General features: G+C 47.7%; 1 protein-coding gene across 2 annotated transcripts in view; it reads right to left on the reverse strand.

Moving 5' to 3' along the window:
* Positions 1 to 14,590, reverse strand: part of TAF1 (TATA-box binding protein associated factor 1) — a 290,896-nt gene that overhangs the window by 201,190 nt on the left and 75,116 nt on the right. For both annotated transcript variants that reach the window (XM_069209109.1, XM_069209102.1), the window contains exons 11-15: positions 14,462 to 14,589; positions 11,095 to 11,202; positions 7,528 to 7,701; positions 4,458 to 4,631; positions 3,549 to 3,653 (exon numbers count right to left, since the gene is read on the reverse strand). In XM_069209109.1, coding sequence (XP_069065210.1) covers positions 3,549 to 3,653; positions 4,458 to 4,631; positions 7,528 to 7,701; positions 11,095 to 11,202; positions 14,462 to 14,589 — 689 coding nt within the window. The remainder of the gene's footprint in view (positions 1 to 3,548; positions 3,654 to 4,457; positions 4,632 to 7,527; positions 7,702 to 11,094; positions 11,203 to 14,461; position 14,590) is intronic.

The following is a 14,590-nucleotide window of genomic DNA, read 5'->3' on the forward strand; positions in this document are numbered from 1 at the left end:
GGATGCTCTACACTCCTAGCTTCAGCATATTTAGCTGAAGACCAAGAACACTCGCAGCTACGGAGCGAGTAGGGCGAGGAAGACAAACAAATGTGTCATGTTCCCTCTGAGACGTCTTTATGGTTACTACAAATTTCTTATAGTGGCTGAACTGAAAATACAATGAGTACTGCTAGCCACGATTGTTTCAATACTTAAAGAAGCACTTGCAATGCCAACATACCTTGCTCGCATGTAATACCACAGGGTGGCACCACTGGCCCATGCGTAAGTAACTGCTAAAAAATGACACTGGCAGCTTCATCCGGGACATAGTATTGTCTTCATCCACAACATGCTGCGGGTCCATAACTACAAGTCACATTAGCCTTGGACAGAACAGATGCAAAAAAGGAGACAGAAAATCACCTAATAATTATGGGTCCAGTTCCCTCCTTGATTATGTAGTTCGGTAAGGTTTTTACGGACCCATCTGTCTTGTAATGCCGTTATTAGTACCTGGGACTGGTTGAACATGGTCTCAGCTGGTTTGTTTAGATAGAATGTATATGATCATTTAAGAAACGGTAATGCTGCCCCAGCTAGGTGATAACCACATTCCAGTTCATTGTTTGTTACCTGCAGACGCCATCATCCTAACTGCATGTGCACAGCATTTCGGAATTACAGCCACTCTTAAACGTAGTGGCGGATACTGCGGGATGTAAGATGACGAAAGAAGACTGTAGGCATCATCTGAAAAACATTTCTTGCCTGAAAAAGAAAACCTACAGCCAACACAGTTTGCATATTTGGGGTATTGATTCGGGCACAAAGGACTTTCTACCAGCAAACTAAAAATGCTCCTGTTTTTTGAGTGATTGTGGCCACGGTACGGTAGCTCTGAATTCTAAGCAGCCATGTGGCCTGTTGGTAGTACCTTTTGATTTTCAGTGGTACACATTTTCAGCTGGGGTGCACTATAAGGCGGGGTGCACTATAAGGCAGAGATTCTGGGGCAAATCTAATGTACTATCATCTTGCTCCAGGCTTTCTGAGGGTGATGCGTGGTCTACACCGGCTAGACTTACTGAACTTGCTGAATGAGGGACTAAGAATAAATGCATTTGGTTGGCATTAACCCTACAGGTCTGGGGCAATGATATGTGCCAACAAGGCTGCCATTGCCTATCATGGCACCATGTTTGACCACCTGAACTCCAAGCATGCTGTTTCGATCCCCATGGGGCCACCATTAAGGACCCTCCTCCTGTTCTGGATCTGAACACATGCACCACATGTGCTGCGACACAAAGAGAACGATATTGGGAGCGAGTCGAGTGCAAACGTCTTTATTCCATGTTGGCCAGTTCACTGGGGCTAAAATACATAGGAAGGAATCTCCTAGCCAGCAGAGTTATCTGGATTTCTACTAAGTGCAAGAGATTGCTGTTAGCTTGTTTCCAGTACGGGTCTGCCTCTGTGAAGTTTTACAGATGAAAGGGGTCAAAGTCAAGCTCATGCTTGCACTGTTCAATCTCTCCTTCAGGATGAAATATACGATCTGTTCATCCACCCTTTCGTGAAACAAATTACTTATCTTTGGGTAAAACCACTCTTCACAAAATCAGTAGTACTAACCACAGCCCATCTTTGGCTAAATATTCCAAATGATATCCTGTTCTGTTTCCAATTAAGAATAATAATATATAAAATAACATTGCAGCATCGCCCCTAACACTGTTGTCTAGGGATTTAATATGAAAGCATTACAAAAGAAAGAAAGATGCAGCCCGACGGGCTGTCCTGGTGAGACAGTGAAGGAAGGAAACGCTGCTCCTTCACGGAGCCAGCAGTTTCCATCTCGCATGCCTTGAGCTGGCAGCTGCCTCAAATGTTTGCTTCTTTTTTTGTAAATGGCGTGAGAGGGACCCCAGGACACCTTTGGGGTTCTATTACCTCAGAATTTCATGGGCCCTCATTCTGACCTTGGCGGTCTTTTCGCAAGACCGCCGAGTTACCGCCGCGGTGAAGACCGCCGACCGCGGCGGTGTGCCGCTGTGCGCATTCTGACCGCTGGGAGCGTTCCGCCGGAAAACCGCCAGCAGCCACACTGGCGGTCGGCGGGAAAGTGGAGACTGGTCAACCTCCACCGCCACGCCAGCAGAACACCGCCCCCAGAATTACGACCCACATTTCTGTGTGGCGGTCTTCTGTTGGCGGTCTTCTGTTGGCGGTCACGTCCCTATGGCTCCCGTCGCCTCCCGGAGGACCAACGCACAAGGTAAGTTGATCGTCCGTGAGGGGAGGGGGTGGGGGGGTGTTGTGTGATGTGTGCGTGCATGGGGGTGTGCGTGTGAGTGTGTAGAGGGGTGCTGTTGTGTCTATGGGTAATGTGTGCTGTTCGGCAGGTGCGCATGTCGGCATGTATGTGTGCGGGTATGTGTCCCCGTTGTGTATGTGTGTGTAGGGGGTGTGTATATGTGCATGTTGGGGGTGTGTGCATGTCGGGGTACATGTATGTACATGTCGGGGTGGGGGTGGGGAGGGGGTTCGTACCACCTCTGGGGGGTGGCAGGGGGGTGGAGGGTGTGGGGGGAGGACTCGGGTGGGTAGTGGGGGGTGGGGGAGACCCCTATCAGTGCCAGGGAAGGAATTCCCTGGCCCCGATAGTGCTTACCGCCATGGTTCGCACGGCGGTTCCCGCCCGCAAGAAACCGCGGCGGTAGGCAGGGTCATAATACCCTTGGCGGTCTTGGGACGACCGCGGGGCCGGAGTGCGCAAACTCCAGCCCCGCGGTCATGACCGCCGCGGCGGTCGGAGTGGAGAAGTAGCGGTCGGTCGCGGCGGGGACCGCCGCGGTCAGAATGCCATTTTTAATACCGCCGGTCTGTTCGCGGTCCGACCGCCGTCTCTCCGCCGACCGCCAGGGTCAGAATGAGGGCCATGGTGTTTTGTTTCATTTCACATCTTTAGCATTCTCAAAGCTTTTCCACCTGCCTATGCACGCTCCAGGTCGAATTTCCAAAGCAGATTTGCTGGAACTATTCCTGGTATTATGCTTACACTTTCTGAGCAGTGCCTATCCTGTGAGAGAAAAAACCCTAGGCGCTTGGCCTTATCCCACTCCATTTGTGACCACCTGGGCACTCTAGGCAGGGACAAACCATGTAACTTGTGCATGTATGCGTGATGTGTACAGTGTAAGCGTCGCCGAAGGCAGAGAAGCGTTGTATAGGGTCAAAGTCAGGAGTACAGCCAAGGATCGGGACTGGCCAAGCTACGAGGATACATCCCATCTGCAAGGGAACAAAACAAACCTAATCAGGTTTCCGCATTGATGGATCTCATGAATGAGATGCAGCTTGAATCTCTGTGGCTCAGCGAGCAAGAAACTCAGCATGACAAAACAAAAACTGTTGAAGGGCACCCGTCCCACATAAAACCATCTGGAAACTCTGGTGCCCATGTTTTAATTCCTGTACAGTTTCCTTTAAGCAGCATTTGTGACAAACCTGCCTGACTGGTCATGTCAATGAGGGCTTTTTGTGTCTTCTCCTCAGCTTACCTGCAGCAGCTGCCCAGGGTGGAGGGATCCAAGGAAGGGCGAGGTGTGACAGTAAACAGTCTCCCCATATTTACAGTCGGGGGCCCCGGGATCTTTTCCAGGTTTCTGTAAAACATTGAAAAAGTAACCGAGCAATTGACAGTGAGCATGAGTTCCCGACAGCAAGCCAATGATTCTGTATACATTTTCCTTTCCTTAAACAAGCGTTGTAATACCACAGAATGGACACACATTTTTTTCATTTTTCCTTAAATAACATAGTTATAGAGCTTGGACCTAGCCACATGATCAAAGCGTTAAACAGAATAAGCTTTAACAATATTTAGTTAGACAAACACAGAACGAGAGAAGTTGCGGCAACAATCAGAAAGGAAGGCTGCAAAAACAGCACACGTGCAGAGGTAGAATGTGGTAAGGAAAAATAGGTCGAGCAGCACTGACACCAATCAGTCTGAGAAGTTATGCTTTATGTTGCACAAATATTTAACCATGGGAGTGTTTAAATGATTCAGAGGTGAACCTCTTCGGAGGACTGCCAAACATGGCATGCAGTGAAGTAAACTAACATGCTTGCCAGGGCGGTGTTAAAGGCTCATTGTCTTATTGGCTGGAAGTGCAGGTGTATTAACGATGTGGCTGGGCTACTAAAGTGATCTGAGTTATAATGTTATTGATATGCCAATGATTAAGAGTAGATACCAGAACATTTCAATGCATATGATTGATAAAACATCCAAAGACGGAGAAAGTTGAAAGCTACAGATAGCAGAGTTAGGAGCAGGGTAATTCTCAAGGACATGGGAGGAGGAAACATAAGCTAAGTCATTCCTGCTTATCTCGGAAGGTAGGAGCTTTGAGTTAAGATCACTGTTATGCTCAGAGCTTGGGTGCATGACTTGAAGTACTTACACGCTTGTAATAGTTCTTGATCTTGGTTGCCATGCCAACCTGCATCATCAGGGGAGCATTCTCCTCACTGTACTCAGCCAGGATTAAATCACCATCTTTGCCTGTGAGGTCTTGTGGCGTACGCATGAAGAACATCTCGCCTCCACCAGACGCCTGACGCTCTTGCTCTCTCATCTGCAAAATGGTAAGAATCAGGAAATAAACAAAGCGGCACTAAGGAGCCCTATAACTGAGATAGGTACTTTAGGTCACAAATGCCAGTAGAGTGTGGACGGGACCAGAGAGCAGGATGGGGCTCAAGACAGAGTAAAGGCCTGGAGGGAGCTGGGCAGGCGGCACAGACCAGCAGGGAGGATGGTTAGGAAGCAGAGACCACTAGGGAGGGAGAGGAAGGAGCAAACGCTGTGCGGAGAGGGTGGCTAGTGATTAGAACAGAGAGGGAGGGTGAGATGGGATCACAGAAGAGGGGGGAGGATAAGGAAGGGGTAGAGCTCAGAGAGAAGGTGGGCAGGGAGCCAAGTCAAGAAGAGTGGAGGGCAGGGAGCCGCGCATGCTGCAAAGTGGGTCGAGCTGCTCATGGACTGAGATGGGCAGGAGCAGAGCCTAAGAGGAGAGTGGTAAAGAGACACAGCACCAGGGGGATGGATAGGCAGGACGCAGGGTCCACAAGGAAGAATAGACGAGGAAAAGGGCTCACTGAAGACAGCTGGGCAGAGAGAAGAGCACAGAGGGACCAATGGGCAGGAAGCAAGGCCCAGAGAGATGGATGAACAGGGGGCAGAGCCCACGTAAATATATGAGCTGGGAGCAAAGGCCATGGGAAGTAGCTGAGGGAGAATATCCTAGAGTGAGGGTGGACAGTGGGCAGATGAAAGGCAGGTAGGGGGCAGGAAGCTGAGCCCTGGCACAAAAGGGCGGGAAGTGCAGAAGGGAAAGCACACAGAGCACCGGCTGAAGCAGGCTATCAATTATACACCTACTGAGGACATTGGCAGGAAGAGAGTCCCCATGAGCTGATGCAGCAGGAGAAGGATTTTGTATTTTAACCACCTGAACTCATCTCTCCTGAAGGTTTTATTCCCTGCAGCTGTAAACTGTGGCTATATGGAATGGTGCTCTCACAATTAACGCTTGGAAGGAAATGTTATGTTCTGGATTGTAAACATGTGTTAACATCTCAGTAAACTCTCACTGACATGTCTCACTCGTGGGCATTCTCAGCACTCCTCCTAAAAGGTCCCAATCAATCAATCAATCAGTCAAAACATTTATAGAGTGAGCTACTCACCCGTGAGGGTCTCAAGGCGCTTGTGGCTGGGGGGGGGGGGGGGGGGGGATGAGGGAGGGATTACTGTTACTGTTCGAACAACCATGTCTCGAGGTTTTTTCTGAAGAGTAGGTCGTCTTTGGTTTTGCGGAGGTTGGTGGGGAGGGAGTTCCAGGTTTTGGGGGCGAGGTAGGAGAAGGACCTGCCTCCTGTGGTGGTTTGTTGGATGTGGGGGACTGTAGCTAGTGGAGGTCGGCTGATCGGAGTTTGAGTTTGAGTGTGGTGCCGGCGTAGAGGACATTACCGTAGTCTTGTCTGCTGTTGATGAGTGCATGGGTCACTGTCTTCCTGGTCTCTGGGGGAATCCATTTGAAGGATTTTGTTTTGAGTGCGGAGTGTGTGGAAGCAGGAGGATGTTAGTGCATTGATTTGCTGTGTCATGGAGAGGGAGGGGTCCAGTATGATGCCGAGATTGCGTGCATGGTTTGCGGGGGTGGGTGCGGGCCACCAGGAGTCGTCCCATATGGTTTTGTTGGGGCTGAAGATGACGATCTTGGTTTTGTTGGAATTAAGCTTGAGGTGGTTAGTTGTCATCCAGTTGGCGGTGTGGAGGAGAGCAGCGTGTAGGTTGGTTTTGGCGGTGGTGGGGTTGCGGGTGAGGGTGAGGATGAGTTGTGTGTCGTCTGCATAGGAGAGGATAGTGATTCTGTGTGGTCTGAAGATGTTTGCTAGGGGGATCATGTAAATGTTGAAGAGTGTGGGGCTGAGGGAGGACCCTTGGAGGACTCCGCAGATGATCTTGGTAGCGGTGGAGTGGAAATGTGGAAGGCGGACTCTTTGGGTCCGGTCGGTGAGGAAGGAGGTGAGCCAGTCTAAGGCTTTGTGGCGAATTCCTGTGTTGTTGAGGCGTGTGGAGGGAGATAAACAGGATGAAATGCTGTCTGTGCTAGTAAACAGAAAGGCAACAGGAATCCGATTAGAAAAGAACCTCAAACGTTCAAGAGAATATTACCATGTAGAGGATAGAACTACTTCCAAGGAGGTGGGTGGCGACAAAAAAAAAAAACAACCACTGACAAACTGGGAGATCCGGCCTTCTCAAGTGGGTGTTTTGTTTTATTTATTTTTTAACCGCAAATATGTGCCACAAAAATAGAAAGACAAAAGAGCTGGCCTTATGCCTGAAATCAAAATTTTTGACTGAGAAAAAATAATAACTATTGATATACTTGTTGTATAACAGTACAGTTCCTTCCTGGTAGACGGGTGTATTCAGCAGACGTATATGAATAGTTTAATGCACTTTATAGGAAAATGTGATTCTTATTTAAAACAAAAAAATATTCTATTGTTTTTTAATTATTGTAGCTTGAAGTTGAAGTTCAGACACAGAAGGAAAAGTAAAGACTGGAAAGAATAAAGCACTGATAATGTAAAGTACTGGGCCACTAGACCTGGTACTGAAGAACTTCCTTCCAGGCTGGCCCTCAGTCATCATTCAAAGCACAAGACAACCTATAACTGGAGCGGAATGACCATCTGCCCCATGCCGCATGCTGTTCTGATCTGAAGCAAAATATGAATGACAGCTGAACGGACCAATGGGTGAGTAGGGCTACACTAATGCATAGCTGTATGTATACATATATGGGTTTTTTATTTTTTAATTATGTAGATTACTTGACACTGGCGATACAGCTAAAGCTGAGTCAAGGCCACATCTAAAAAGCTAATTATAAATAGAGAATGAAGTGATGAAAGATAGGAACATGCTGCGGTCCTGGGCGGGTGGAAAGTACGTACCTTTGCTTTCTTCTTGATGTGCTTGAGGAGAGGCTGCACGGAGTGCGGCCCAGGGATGGACAGCGTGCCAAAGGAATACTTCTTCAGGTTGGGCCGGTGGAACTGCCGCAGCTTCATAGGGCCCATGTGGGTTGGGAAGAAGGGCTGACGCAGCTCAACTGCTGGGATAGAGTGCTGTAAAACAGAGGGGGCGGATAAAAGGACATATCTGCATGTGCAACAAGTACACTTCCTATTGGTTGGACACAGTGCCATGGAAGAAGAGTGTGTCTTCTGCCTCACAGAGAAATAGCACTGCAAACAAGCACGTAGATACACAAATACACCTCCCTCCCACACACACACACACATAAACAACTATCAACCAATGATAAGTCACTCAGGTTTGAATTTTCTTTCATGTACCACATCATTGAGTCAAAGATGGCCTATATACCAGCTCTTCATTACAGCGACTTCATTACTGCCATTCAGGCGATCACACATCCCTGTAACTATTAGACCTGCTCCAACCCTAATAGCTTTGTGCTCTCTAAATACATATATATCTCACAAGAATTTAAGAATGGCCTTCCAGAGACACACTTAAATCTGAAGATAAGTGTAGCCTGTCCTGCTTTTTACTGATCGGGGAAAGATTAAATAAAAGGTGTTTGGTTTCCAATGTTTGATAATTAACAAAAGCTTGCCAGGTGGGGCAGAGATGCCCCTTATATTGTTAATTTTAGAGGCAGGAGTTCAGCCTGAGCTCAAAGGGTAGCAGGCGGGCAGTGGTTTGTCTCTGATGGAATACATCTGTGAAGAAAGAGGGAATCATCACATCTGGCAAGGGACAGGCATCTGGAAATACTGAAAATGCATTTAGCAGGTGGGATGTTGATGGGATGTAAAGATGTGGTTCAGCAGAGATAAAGGAATGTTTCTAACTTTTCTACAAGGCTTTTACGTTTGTGTGAAGCAAGGAGCACTTGGAAGTGCACAATGAACTTTCCAAGTTGTAGATTTCTTCTTTTTTTTTTTTTTTTTTTAGAACTAGACTGAACCTCGGTTAGTTTGTTTCCTTGTGTTGCTGTTTGATTTCAAGTGGTGTTGGCAGATGAGGATGGTGTCTTATCATTGAGTTGTCGTCAGATTAGTCCACTTGGTTTGGTCCTCGCCTGCGGGGGATGTTCTTTGCGTCTATATTTTGGACAGCAAAGAGAAGGAAGAAATGGAAATCTGGAAAGAGATAGACAAATGGCCTCACCAGTTTATTTTGACACGTAATGACTGGCGAGCAATGCGTAATATACTCCATTTTAACTGGGGGAGAGCTGATGACGGTCATGTAACTGCGGGAGGTATTAAGTGACATCGCAGCTTTGCATTTTACTTCCTCCTCCCCAGGGTTTAATCTACTGAGTAAAGAACTTCGTTGATAGAGGATCAGTCAGCAGTATTGTATATGTAGGTAAATGCCGTTTGAAAGACATGTCACAGGTAGGATTTGTTTACATAAGATTAAGAATTTGTGCATACCGGCTAAACCACACGCTGATTTACTTGGTCTGTCTCTGCAAATTACTGAGCAGCCCTGGGCACGAGTGGGTCCATGACAGGAAGCACATGCTGAGCTGGGTTTCTGAAACGTACAGAGGGTGCAGCTGGTGAGTCAGGCTGAGAAAAGCGATGTGGGAATGGTGAGCACTGGCTGACCTGAAATTGAGTAATATGCAGATGAGGGGTGTGTTTGAGTGGGGTGCACTAAGTTTGTTGGGGTTGAGTCTGGTTCATGAACAGCAACATCGGCTTGAATGGGGAGGTGTGCAGATTATGTATGGATCAGGTACATCCAAGGCTAAGGCGTTGGTGGGGTGAGGGGACAGATACAGAAAACCTAAGGAGCGGACAGTATTCACGCAGAAGTGAGTGGTAGCCGTTTTGACGGTGCCCAACGTCATACAGTAACACCAGCCAAAATTCAAATGAACTGGACTCGGAAGCAGAGGGAAGTCTGCTCTGTGTACTCCACCCTCTTGTTGAATGGAACCCAGATCTGGAGTCAGTGAACTACTAGGTGCTGGACAAGATGATGACGATCTCATACATTTGGACAATAATAGAACAGAAACTGAAACTGCATTAACAGTGACTGGAAAACTCAGAGGGCTGCTTTGCAGTGTATTTCCATAATGGCTGCTTCTACAGACACAAATAATGATCACGACTGCAGCACATGGAAGGACTGTATGTCACAGGAGCGGTGTAGCGGCTCTAAGCAGGGAAAAGGCGACTGAAGACGTTTTAATCTGAAATACCGCAGGTGCTGGCATTACAATGACTATTGGTTGTGCTCCGGGTGCTAGAAAATGCCTGAACAGCTGATGGATGGAGAGGGGGGGGGGTTGGTCAGTGTAGCAGAGGGTCTACAACTAACACAGAAGCCATGAGTGCCCACAACAGTGGGTGAAGTCAGGGAGACTTGCATCGAGAACACATCCAGCTGGTTCGAAGAACGAATGGATAGTTCTGCATTGTACTGTACCACTTATATAGCGCTTCATACCCAGACAAGTTTGAAAAGCGCTCCCATTTCATTTTCATGATCCTTGGCACTGTTTCAGAATGGCTGACTGAAAAGGCATCTGCTCGTAGTTTGGCTTCTAAGAGAGGAGGCAGGTGAGATGCATGAGGTTTGGAGGCATGCTTGAAACATGGTGCAGGAACGTTCCCGTGCCTACGCATAAACTGTTACATAGAGAGTGCGAAGATAGACGCGATCACTGTCTCCCTGTATTTAGCAGTAGTATCTCTAACTGTGTTTAGGAGTGGCATGCCTCATATCCTATACTATGTGGAATCACCAAAGAGTGCCAGAATCCGCCCCCTGGAAGCAACCAGTGAATACACTACACGGAATCAATCAGGAACAACAGACCACCAATCCTGGGAAGAAGAACTGAAGAACCAGGAAGCACGATATGTATATCACCCAGATATGGAAGAAGGAAAATCAACGAGTGTCTATACTAAAAGAAGCCAACACAGCAGTGGGCTAAGCACTGCCGGAACAGTTATTAGGCGTCTGAAATGTTACCAAGTACAATCCAAAGGTCTGGAGTCCACACCTGGGGCTATAATGTCACAGGCCATTGTGAGCAACAAACACAACCGTTTATTGGTGAATGGGTCCATCCAGTAGTGGGGTCCAGCAGTGCATGAATGCAGGATTACTAGGCAACCGCAGTAAACATCTATTAGGTAACTTGTCGAAGGAACTATGGTTATGTAGCCTTCTGTATAGGAAGCCCTGCCACCAGTCGCTGTATGGGCATCCTTTATAATTCACTCCAAAAATCCTTGCTGTGTAAAGCACCACATGATTCCAGGCACAGCTTCTACATCATGCAGGCACATCATCGGAGTCAGGTGTCACACAGATGTACTTCAGCCACTTCTGAGGCTAGCACACACATACCTCCAGCCACACCTGCCTGTCTGGTAGGCAGAAAGATAAACTCCCCTTTCGCCCAGACCCACCCCATCTTCTGGTACAGACCCTTCATCGTACACCACTTCCCACCGTACCTGAATGATGTTTCCTCCAAACGTTCCCCGCAGGCCCTGCTGCTTCGGATAGTAAAACTCATCATTGGATAAGTTCCATGGGTCCTTCACCTCCGGCTGAGACATATTCTGAGGGAAAAGAAGGAAAGATGCAATGAAAGCAATGTACGGATGTGGTATCTATTCAAGGTAAAAACACAGGAAGAGGCAGGACCTTCCCCTGCAGGTAAAGCTGGAGTTAGTGGCTGTGCCCAACACGCAGCACAAGTTGAGATGAGTTTTATCACTCTGCCCAATATCCCACATATCTTCTGCCTCGTGCTGTATGCACACTGCGAACCTCGGATAAGAGGCCTATTAGAGGATCAGTAGCCACTGCTGCTGCAACAAACTATTTTATGCATTGGTATTTAAGTCCTTCAGTCTGAAATTGGCATTTAGCTGGAGAAATATGTATAGAAAAGATAACTCACTTGTAAAACGAAGAAAAGAACAGTAATAAAGATGTTTTCAAATCCTATTGCTTTTCTAGGATCTAGGCTATTGTTAATGAACAAAATAAGTGCACATGCATCTGGTACAGACCTTCTTATAGAGTGTGTAACCCCATACAATCTGCTACACAAGGTGCATCGTAAGCCACACATGATACAGGGCGTTGCCCCGTTTACTGCTGCACAAATCATCAGTGCAAGCTGGGTATTTTCTGTCCCACAACAATCAGTCCTTAATTTACCTAAAAGACAGGTTACTTCCCTTTGGTAAGACGTCTTCTGATAGATCCTGCATCTTTTCATAGACTCATCTAGGACCGTCTCCCAAGCATGAGACTGCTTTGGAAAAGGTTCATGGAATTCATGCTGCCAGCACTAGCAGCAGCGGCGTGGATGAGACGGTAGGGTTCGTCAGTGTAATGCCCTCAAGGGACAGGCCAACTCCACAAAGGTGCAGCTGCTTTCATGACAACAGTACCTACCCAGCTCCACTAAAGCCAAGATGACATGGTAATACCTTAAAAATACAGGTCGGCAAGTACAAATCGCATTGAAGCTCGACTTCTTTTGAGGGTCCAACAGGACCTTGAGCTGAGGCGGAGGCATGCCTCTACTTCGGGCCTGGCTCGAGCCTTTAGAGCTTGCACACCTCTAGCAGACAGTAATATCTAGTGAATATCTGACTGAATACAAATAGACCAAGCGCATCTTGCAGTCAAGTGTGGGAACAGTTTCCTTGAGGTATTTTGGGACTTTAGGCCTCGTACATCTACTGTACCCCTTCTTTACACTACTACCAGGCTCATGAATGACGCCCCAAGCAGGAGGTTTCCTAGCAGCCTACATGTGGGATATGTAGGAGCTGGCTCTTTATGTCATAAATCAAAACGATATATACTGTGCAAAGAGTCCAGCGGTTCCCCTGGTAGTGGGCAGGGGCTTGCCATTCCCAAGGTGCTCTTTTAGGGGGTAGTGTGGTCGAGCAGCCTTAGGCTTATCAGAGAGGGGAATTAGACATCTGCAAACACACAACTCAATAAATGAGACGCATTACTCAAGAAGGAGATCCACACCAAATTACAAAAATAACTAGCATCTTTATGTCTTTTTTCTCACCAGAATCAATATAATCAGGTAAGTACGTCTTGTAAGAAAAATCTTTACATAGTTCGAAAAAGTCAACAGTGTAATTCTGGAATCTTCAGTTCTTGCCTTTTGCATCTTTGGAGTGGGATCTTCGGGTCAGCACAATCCCATTTCCTGGTGCCAGGGGCTCCATAAAATACTAAACTTAGGGGTGCTTTGCAGTGTGTAGGGTAGTAGCCAATGGGCTACTTACCCTTGGGATCATTACACTTCGTATATGATCACCTCCAGTGGGAAGTGGGCAAAACATTGTCCCAGGGTTCGTAATTCAACACCAAGATCACAGATTTCTAAATGTTGTGCCCGCATCACGCAGCTCACCTGAGGGGTGGTACTGACCTGTGGGGTGGATACACCTCTCTGAATACTACGTTTCCAGCTGGTCCAGTGGCCAAATGGGCCCTGGGGTAGGGGACGGTTGGCAGCTCTCCTTTGAGTAAAACCAGATCTGCATACCAAGGGTGGTGGGCTTCTTTGAATCCCCCTCTCTTGGAATGCAGATTTGAGGGCCACCCTGTAGGGAGGAGTGTGCGAACACCCATGCCAGAGCAGGCCTTTGTTCCTGTACGCCGAGAGCAAAAGCCCTCACCCTTGCAGGTCAGAAACGTGTCGGGTGGTGGCACATTGGCTAAAACTGGTCAGTCCGCACACTGATAATTGATAAGTTTTCAGGGGCACCTCTAAGGTCCCCTCTGGGTGCATTTGTTAATAAAACCATCATTGGCATCAGTGAGGATTTATTAATACAAGATGTTTGATACCAAACATCCCTATTTTCAGTGAAACTATCATGTCGCTGGGGAACTCGTTTGACCAGTGTACAGCACATGTACTTAAAATACATTCCCTGTCCTATGTCCTATGTCTAAGAATCGACTACGACAGAGTAGGGGCATTTCTGTTTGTGCAGATATGTCCTCATATGTAATATGATGCACCCTGCCTTAGGGCTGTAAGGCCTGCTGTTGGGGTGGCTTACATATATTGCACACAGTGTTAGGGGGCATGGCACATAGGCTGTGTGCCATGCTGTGTTTTCACTTTTAGCTGCACCAAGACACGCAGCCTCCAATGGCAGTCTTTGTGCTAGGTGAGGGGCCCTTGAGGGTGGCATAATGCATGTTGCAGCCTTTGGGGACCCCCTTTTGTACCCAGGTCCTAGGCACAAGGGGTACTATTCACTAGGGACTTACAGGGATACCAAAGGTATTGCCAATTGGGAACAATTGCACAGTTTTAGGGAAAGAGATGTGGCACTGGGGACCTGGACAGAAGGAACCCAGTGCACTTTCAGTCAACATTGCATCAGTTACCAGGTAAAAGTGGAGGTGACCATGTCAAACAAGGGCCCCCTCTACACACCCTGATATCAGGACGTCAGATCTTCACTGGACACAAAAGAAGGAGTGGACAAAGAAGCTGGCTGACCACAGACCCGAGCAGCAGGACTGACTTGGCACCAACCCTGCCAGCCTGCCTGCTGCACCAGACCTTAGGGGAGCAACTGACCTGCCCTGCAGCCTCCAAGAATCGGGGAGAGCTGCCAGTGCTTCGCAAATTGACAACAACTCCCTTGGAAGGTGTGGGGGGGGGGGGTCAACACAGAACATGCAGGGGGGAAAGATATGTGAGGGTAAGCAGCACGCACACAAGGTGAAAAAAAAACATGTACTCGTATGGACTGATGAAAAAGATGTCTCTTACTTCGAGCCGACCATCTAGTTATAAAGCAAAGTCGCCGTACTGACCTGCTGCGGCTCCTCCTTTATGACCCCAGTTTTCCCCAGAAGGATCCGACTCTTCTTCAGAGAGGACTCTTTCTTGTTCTCCTTGGATGGAGAATTTGACGTGGTTGTCTCTTTTTCATCTGGAATTTC

Source organism: Pleurodeles waltl, chromosome 2_1 (genome assembly GCF_031143425.1).
Source record: "Pleurodeles waltl isolate 20211129_DDA chromosome 2_1, aPleWal1.hap1.20221129, whole genome shotgun sequence".
In the NCBI taxonomy this organism is placed as follows: Eukaryota; Metazoa; Chordata; class Amphibia; order Caudata; family Salamandridae; genus Pleurodeles; species Pleurodeles waltl.